Consider the following 8971-nt stretch of genomic DNA (forward strand, 5'->3'; position numbering starts at 1 on the left):
GAAAAATGTTGTACTGAAATCAATACCCGGAATCAAATTGTGTAGTTCTTTATTTAGCTTTCGAGTTTATTTAAGTATTTTAGGGGAATAATTGTATGGAAACTGGCAACCCCAAGAGAGGAAGTGATTTGAGCGTGAGACGGCAATTTAATGTTTCGTTTCAGAGTTTCATATAAACTGGTGACCAGCTACAGTGTACATTGGCTGTACTGCAATACATTGATTTCCCCAAAAGGTGCGTATAAAACCAATATACTTTAAATAACATTCAAAGCTTCTGTTGGTACAAGTGGTTAGCATATTTGACACGGGGGAAGCATAATAACCTTAACCGGCATTATTCATTCAGTCAGCCAACACGGTATTCAAGTACTGAGTAGCTAGCTAGCTAGCACATATGGACACTTAACTACTAGCTATCTTATGTTGTCGGACGGTCAGGTAGTGCTAACTATCTCGGTGAGCAAAATTGGTTTTAGGTGGTTGCTGAGAAATGGGCTTTGACACTAAACCAGGCAAGACAGACTATGCTATACCTAACGTTAGTTAACGTATGTAATCAGACTCGAGAACACATCCTCCGGCCCAGACAAGTCAGAGCTCTCAAGTCCACGCGTTCGCCGTGAGACTCGAGCATTTCAGCCATTTCTCGCGCAACATCTTGTATTTCTCACGCATTTCAACCATTTCTCACGCTAAGAAATAATGGATAACTTGTCCCGCTATATACAATTAATCGAGTTAAACAGAGTAGTAAAAAGCCAATCAGAGAACATCACCAGCACTTGAGAGACCTGCAAGTGTGTTCAATTACCAGCTGGTGTCTGGTGAGTTGCCCAAGTAGCAAATTAGTTAAGAAAGTGAAAGCATGAAAGGTTATCTAAAATAAGATCTACTTGATCTAAAATGTGTCAATGATTGAAGCCAGCTCAATGTCTAGCTATCAAATGTTCACTAGGTTTTAGTTCTGATTGGTTGAATCCAGCTGTCAGTACACTTTTATGTATTATTACTACCTGCGATTCAGTGGATGTTACTGAATCGCAGTTACTACTAGCCTGTTAACTCTGTACTGACGGTTTTCCTGACAGACATTTATGCTGCATTTACTGACTGTTCCTCTAAGCAGCATGGCTACTAAACTTTGGCCTATTAACTGTTTCCCTGACTGTCTTTTCCATTATCTGTACAGACTGTTCCTAACAGGCATAGCTACCATCTGTAATGACCGCTTACTTTCTGTTTCTCGAACCAGCATGGCGACTATACGCAGGCCCACTGACTTTGTCAAACCAGCCACTGTACCTTAGGTCTACTGACGGAACAGTTCCCGAGCAGGCCTGTATTTACCGACGGTGTCTCTCGTCTTTCTGACCGCCGCATGTCTCTCCCCCGCAGGCTTCAGGAGCTTGAGCAGCAGGAAGTTGACGACCATGGTGGACTCCCAGTACTTCCTGCCAAACGACATCGGCGTCTCCGCCCTGGATTGCCGCGAGGCCTTCCGTCTGCTGTCGCCGCGGGAGCAGCTGTACTCTCACTTCCTGTCGCGGGCGGCGTGGTACGGCGGCCTGGCCGTGCTGCTCCAGACGTCGCCGGAGTCCTCCAGCATCTACGTGCTGCTGCAGAGGCTGTTCCGGGGGCAGGATCCCGACCAGCTGGGCGAGGTGGCTACTGCTGCTGGGCTCAGCACTGAGGAGTACCAGGTACGTGCATATACACACACACACACACACATACTTATATATACACACACACACACAATGAAATCATCCACCACACTATGTTAGGACTCTCATGTCAACAAACGTCAACTTACACACTGTGGGCACGGCACTGAAGGGACATCACTGTGTGTGTGTTTGTGTGTGTGTGTGTGTCTCTCTCGCAGGCCTTCCTGGTCTATGCTGCTGGCCTGTATGCCAACATGGGAAACTACAAGTCTTTTGGAGACACCAAGTTTATCCCCAACCTGCCCCAGGTAGACTCACTATGGAACAATGCTGCTGTACTACCAAGCTGTTACCACGGCTCCCCGATAACCTGGATATGTTATCGTGACGCCTGCTGTTGTCACGCTTGTGTTGTGTTAGAACAGTTCTAATGGATGTGGCGTCCTAACACTGTTGTGATGCTGCAGGAGAAGCTGAAGGCGCTGGTGTGGCGCAGCCAGGCGTTCAAGGATGGTCCGGCCGACATGGAGGCCCTGTGGGACAGCTGCTCCACGCGCCTCTACTCCCTGGAGGAGCGCCAGAAACAGCTGGGCCTGGGGGACAAGGTGAGCCCCGCCACTGCACGCCTGGAGGGGGCACAGCACACCTGGAGGGACGGGGGGCACAGCACACCTGGGGAGGGTTGAGGGTGTGGCTGGCGTGGAGATTGGGTCGTTGGATGTCCTAGATGTTGGGATTTAAGGTGTGGGTCAGGTCGTTTGGTGTGGGCAGTTTGATAATGATGGTGTATGGTAGCTCCTGGTGTCATTATACTGTGAAACCTGATGTGTTGTTATAACATCATAGCCGAGGTGTAATAATAACTTGATATTTTAGGTGTTATTATATATGATATATACAGCGTCATAATATGATACCTGAGCTGTCATTATAAAACATGATATGTGAGGTGTCCTTAAAACGTGATACCTGAAGTGCACGTCCGTGTTTGACTTGTGTGTTTCTTCTCCAGGGAACCACCACCTACTTCTCAGGTAACTGTGGTCTGAAGGATGCAGAGCTGGCCCAGAGGTTCCTGGACTCCAAGGTAAGCTGGCCCCTCTCTACATGTCTACCTGTCTACCTCTCCTGAGTGGCGTCGGAGAGGGTACCAGTGTGTGTCTCTCCCTACTGCAGAAACTGAGTGCCTACAACACTCGTCTATTTAAGAAGGAGGGAGGAGGGAAGACGTGCTACGAGGTCCGCCTGGCCTCTGCTGTGACCACAGGTGAGGGGGGGGGGAGGAGGGGGAGATAAAGACAGAGGTCGGAAGACAGAGTTACGGGTACAGAGGGAGATGGATGCAGGAAGTGGAGAGGTGAAATTCCTGTTCTCAGAACCTGTCGTCGTTGTTGTTGCGTGCAGACTGTGCCGTGGATGGCGAGGGGGAGACGTGCTGCGGCAGGTTTGAGTTTGAGGGCTGTGTGTTCACGGTGCAGAGAGGGGACTACGCTCACCTCATGAAGAAGGCCAGTGACAACCTGCACAAGGCCCAGGTCAGTGCCCTCTAGTACAGTACTAACCCCAACCTGCACTAGGCCCAGGACAGAGTCCTCTAGTACAGTACTAACCCCAACCTGCACTAGGCCCAGGTCAGAGTCCTCTAGTACAGTACTAACCCCAACCTGCACTAGGCCCAGGTCAGAGTCCTCTAGTACAGTACTAACCCCAACCTGCACTAGGCCCAGGTCAGAGTCCTCTAGTACAGTACTAACCCCAACCTGCACTAGGCCCAGGACAGAGTCCTCTAGTACAGTACTAACCCCAACCTGCACTAGGCCCAGGACAGAGTCCTCTAGTACAGTACTAACCCCAACCTGCACTAGGCCCAGGTCAGAGTCCTCTAGTACAGTACTAACCCCAACCTGCACTAGGCCCAGGTCAGAGTCCTCTAGTACAGTACTAACCCCAACCTGCACTAGGCCCAGGACAGAGTCCTCTAGTACAGTACTAACCCCAACCTGCACTAGGCCCAGGACAGAGTCCTCTAGTACAGTACTAACCCCAACCTGCACTAGGCCCAGGTCAGTGCCCTCTAGTACAGTACTAACCCCAACCTGCACTAGGCCCAGGACAGAGTCCTCTAGTACAGTACTAACCCCAACCTGCACTAGGCCCAGGACAGAGTCCTCTAGTACAGTACTAACCCCAACCTGCACTAGGCCCAGGTCAGAGTCCTCTAGTACAGGTAGTCCTCAAGTAAGTCATGAAGCCTAACTGTTATTTTAGTAAGTTACCAAACTTCCGATGGTGCGCTTTTATTAACAAAGTTGCGTAGGCTCACACCTAGCCGCCCGCCTTATAAAACACAAATAATTTCTGAACAAATTGTTTTGTTAAATAAATTACAATGGTTTGGAGATTAAGACATTTTTGGGTTGTGACTTAATGAGGACAAATGTGGGTCCTGAGCTTAGACCGGTAGAGAACCATTACTCTAGTACACTTATTCCACAGAGTCCACCCCACTGCACAGTAGAGTACCCCAACACAGTAGTCTCCACAATAGACACAGCCCAGATGGTTTGTGGTCTTGAGGGTTGACCCTTCACCTTTGACTGACAGGCTCATGCTGCCAATGAGAACCAGCGGCGCATGCTGGAGGAGTACGAGCGCAGCTTCACTCTGGGCTCGTTGGACGCTCACAAGGAGGGCTCGCGCTACTGGATCAAAGACAAGGGGCCAATCGTGGAGAGGTAAGAATGCCGAGGCCCGCCCCTCGGGGGACGGACACTGTGGTGTGTGTGCTCGGGCGCGAACGGGCAAGTGTTGACCGGTGTCTGCTCTCCTCCACAGCTACATAGGCTTCATTGAGAGCTACAGAGACCCGTTTGGATCCAGAGGAGAGTTTGAAGGTACCGACCAGCTGCACCCCACTCTATTACCATGGCGATTAGGGATTCAGGGATTGTTGCCATGGAGATGAGGGTTTCAGGGGATCTTACTGTGGTAATCGGGATTTTAAGGGTTATCGTAGTGATGGGGGTTTAATGATTGTTGCCATTGTGATTAGGGTGTCATGGGTTACTGTGGCGACTGTGTTTCAGGGTTTGTTGCGGTGGTGAACAAGGCGATGAGCGCTCGTTTCGGCAGCCTGGTGGGCTCTGCCGAGGTGCTACTGCCAGAGCTGCCCTGGCCACAGGCCTTCGAGAAGGACCGCTTCCTCAAGCCTGACTTCACCTCCCTGGACGTCCTCACCTTCGCCGGCAGCGGCATCCCCGCTGGCATCAACATCCCCAACTGTGGGTACCACACACACACACGTAGTGGTATCCCTGCTAGCATCAACATTCCCAACTGCACACACGCACAAGCAAACGCACAATAGTTCTTAATACTTGATAATACTTGCTGTGTTATCAGAGACCGAGTGTGTGTGTGTGTGTGTGTGTGCTTGTGTGTCCAGATGATGACATCAGGCAGTCGGAGGGCTTTAAGAACGTCTCCCTGGGCAACGTGCTGGCGGTGGCCTACGCTACCCAGAAGGACAAGCTTACCTTCCTGGAGGAGGAGGACAAGGTCTGCCTGTCAGTATATGTAACCTGTGTGTCTGCCTGTCAGGATGTGTAACCTGTCTATCTGTCCGTCCGTCTGTCAGGATGTGTATATCCAGTGGAAGGGGCCATCGTTCGAGGTGCAGGTGGGCCTTCATGAGCTGCTGGGACACGGGAGCGGGAAGCTGTTCGTCCAGGTCAGACACACACACATTCACTTACGTTCACAAGTCTCACACACAAACATTCACAGACACACACCTACATTTACATACATACACAGGTCAGACACACACACACACACACACTTGGTTGCCCATTCTGACTATGACTCCTCCCTGTTTAGGATGAGAATGGAAAGTTGAACTTTGAGAAGGAGAAGGTTGTGAACCCAGAGACTGGAGAACCGGTGAGTCCACACACGCGTGTTTGACACACACACGTTTGACACACACACACACACACATGTGTCTGACCTGTGTGTGTGTGTGTGTCAGATCTCCAGCTGGTACCAGGGCAGTGAGACCTGGGACAGTAAGTTCTCCACCATCGCCTCCTCCTATGAAGAATGTCGAGCGGAGTGTGTGGGGCTCTACCTGTGTCTCAACAAGCACGTGCTCAGGTCTGCGCTCACACACTCACACGCGCACACACAGAGCTTAGCACCGTAGTATGTCATGATTATGGTACTGCGTGTGTGATGCTAATGTTATTGTGTGTCTCCCCTGTGTGCGTGCAGCATATTTGGCCACGAGGGCCATGATGCGGAGGAGGTGGTTTATGTGAACTGGCTGAACATGGTGCGAGCTGGGCTGCTGGGGCTGGAGTTCTACACCCCTGAGAGCCAGAGCTGGAGACAGGTACACTGCACACTACATATTATACCCTGCACGCTACATATTATACCCTGCACGCTACATATTATACCCTGCACACTACATATTATACCCTGCACTCTACATATTATACCTTGCACACTACATATTATACCCTGCACACTACATATTATACCCTGCACACTACATATTATACCCTGCACTCTACATATTATACCCTGCACACTACATATTATACCCTGCACTCTACATATTATACCCTGCACTCTACATATTATACCCTGCACTCTACATATTATACCCTGCACACTACATATTATACCCTGCACACTACATATTATACCCTGCACACTACATATTATACCCTGCACACTACATATTATACCCTGCACACTACATATTATACCCTGCACTCTACATATTATACCCTGCACACTACATATTATACCCTGCACACTACATATTATACCCTGCACACTACATATTATACCCTGCACTCTACATATTATACCCTGCACACTATATATTATACCCTGCACTCTACATATTATACCCTGCACACTACATATTATACCCTGCACACTACATATTATACCCTGCACACTACATATTATACCCTGCACTCTACATATTATACCCTGCACTCTACATATTATACCCTGCACTCTACATATTATACCCTGCACTCTACATATTATACCCTGCACACTACATATTATACCCTGCACACTACATATTATACCCTGCACACTACATATTATACCCTGCACACTACATATTATACCCTGCACTACATATTATACCCTGCACTCTACATATTATACCCTGCACTCTACATATTATACCCTGCACACTACATATTATACCCTGCACTACATATTATACCCTGCACTCTACATATTATACCCTGCACACTACATATTATACCCTGCACTCTACATATTATACCCTGCACTCTACATATTATACCCTGCACTCTACATATTATACCCGGCACACTACATATTATACCCGGCACACTACATATTATATCCTGCACACTACATATTATACCCTGCACACTACATATTGCACACTGCACACTACATATTGCACCCTGCACACTACATACTACACATAATCAAACTTTATTGATAAAGCACAAGTTATCCAACTAATGCAACTCCAATTGTTCCACTCCAATGTAAAAAGTGCCACTAAAGATTAAGTTAATCATACATCACAAAACACCTTGTTTGTGCACATGTTCACCTGGGCTTTCCTGCCACCTTTCCACTTCTTTTTACCCCTACACACACCAGTCAGTAACCTCTGTATGTGTGCGTGCGTGTCTGCAGGCTCACATGCAGGCCAGGTATGTGATCCTGCGCGTGCTGCTGGAGGCGGGCCAGGGCCTGGTGACGCTGCAGGAGTGCAGCGGGGCGGACGGCCTCCCCGACGCCCGCGTCTCCATCGACCGCTCCAAGATCCACACGGTGGGCAAGGGCGCCATCGAGAAGTTCCTCTGCAAGCTGCAGGTACTCGCACTCCCCGCTCCGCTCCTCTAGCCCCGTCCCCACAGCCCGTTCCAGGCAGGAATGTCGCGGTTCCATGCCGTGTCACGGTGCAGCGTGAAAGGTACGGACACGGAACAGGGGGCCGTCATTGCACCGGCGTCGAGCTGGCTGCAGAGGTGGTCACAGAGCTGAATCACGTCTGTGTCAAAGGGAGAGAGTTGAAGGGCCACACACGCTAGCAACAACGCTGATGTTGCGCCTCCGATTCCAGAACGCCAGAATGCTATCTAAAATCACACACTGGGCGACATTATGCAGGCTTTGTTTGGTTCGGTGTAAACAAGCAATTCTGGCAAAATCACAAGTTCTCTTTTCGGCAATATTGCAAGACTTCTGCACAAAAGGGTGTGTTAAATAAAAAAATATTTCTTCAACTGTGTCTGTTTTCTGTTCTCTCAAATAGTTTTTGGGCCTTGCTGTTGCTGGTCTAGCATGTTCTAGCTGGTCTACCCGTGTCCTAACATTGTTCTGTGCTGTCCGCGTTCCTGCAGGTCCACAAGTCGACGGCGGACGTAGAAGGGGGGCGAAGCCTGTACGAGGGCTACTCTGCTGTGAGCGACAGCGGAACTCACAACTTCATGCGTCTGAGAGAGACCATTCTGCTGCGGAAGGAAGCCCGCAAGATGTTTGTCCAGGCCAACACCAGAGTCAAAGGTCAGTCCTTCCATCAGCCCCACAGACCAGACCATGACCTGTTGTTGTTGTACCCTCAGGGCTGTGTGTGGAGGGGAGTTATAGAAGGAAGGTGTTGAACGTGTCCGTGTGTTCCAGGAGACGCAGTGGAGCTGGTGGAGTATGACGGCAGCGCCGCCGGTCTCGTCCGCTCCTTCGTGGAGCGTTTCCCCGACGACGCTGAGGAGGTGGAGGCGGAGCTTCTGGCGCTGAGCAAAAAAGACTGCGCCTGCTGGTGCTGATGTAACCTGGGAGGGCTTGAGGGCTTCTAGAACCCCCCGCGCCCTGAAACCTTCTAGAAAACCTGCCGATTGGAACGTTCTAGAACCTCCCACTCCCTGGAACCTTCTAGAACACTAGAATGTTCTAGAAGTTTCCGGGAACTTGCAGAGACCTCTTGGTCCATCTGGGAGGAGACGAACGGAGAGACTGGACCCGGGGTTGTCTGGCTGGTTGAGCCACACACAGCCAGCCACCAAAGCAAGCCCTCCAGTTATGTTGACGTGTTGGAACAGCTAGTTGTGTCTCAGACTTTGAGAAGGTCTCATGCTGAGGGCACTGTGATGCCAGCCTGCCTATGCAACAATAAACTGGGTCTCAACCACACCTGCCCCTGCCTCCTCTCCTCTGTCTGGCCTCCCAGAGGTATAAGTGCAGTTTCGGAGAATAAGGGGGGAAATGGGATGGGGGGGGAAAGGAGGAAG

General features: G+C 50.0%; 1 protein-coding gene across 1 annotated transcript; it reads left to right on the forward strand.

The window, feature by feature from the left end:
* The first annotated feature begins 94 nt into the window (after positions 1–94).
* dpp3 (dipeptidyl-peptidase 3) lies at positions 95–8873 on the forward strand. Its single transcript, XM_062453804.1, has 18 exons — positions 95–235; positions 1399–1703; positions 1889–1978; positions 2138–2275; positions 2683–2757; positions 2847–2937; positions 3075–3205; positions 4275–4405; positions 4506–4564; positions 4757–4951; positions 5116–5228; positions 5308–5400; positions 5550–5612; positions 5701–5825; positions 5943–6063; positions 7377–7556; positions 8087–8249; positions 8367–8873. The coding sequence occupies exons 1-18, from the start codon at positions 151–153 to the stop codon at positions 8507–8509; spliced, it is 2301 nt and encodes a 766-aa protein (XP_062309788.1). The 5' UTR covers positions 95–150; the 3' UTR covers positions 8510–8873.
* The last annotated feature ends 98 nt before the right edge of the window (positions 8874–8971 follow it).

Source organism: Osmerus eperlanus, chromosome 27 (assembly GCF_963692335.1).
Source record: "Osmerus eperlanus chromosome 27, fOsmEpe2.1, whole genome shotgun sequence".
NCBI lineage: Eukaryota > Metazoa > Chordata > Actinopteri > Osmeriformes > Osmeridae > Osmerus > Osmerus eperlanus.

Coding starts and splice junctions, on each gene's coding strand:
- dpp3 (XM_062453804.1), top strand. CDS start 151: ATGTTTCGTTTCAGAGTTTCATATAAACTGGTGACCAGCTACAGTGTA. Junction 2,938..3,074: donor GGCCTCTGCTGTGACCACAG/GTGAGGGGGGGG, acceptor TGTTGCGTGCAG/ACTGTGCCGTGGATGGCGAG. Junction 5,826..5,942: donor CTCAACAAGCACGTGCTCAG/GTCTGCGCTCAC, acceptor GTGTGCGTGCAG/CATATTTGGCCACGAGGGCC.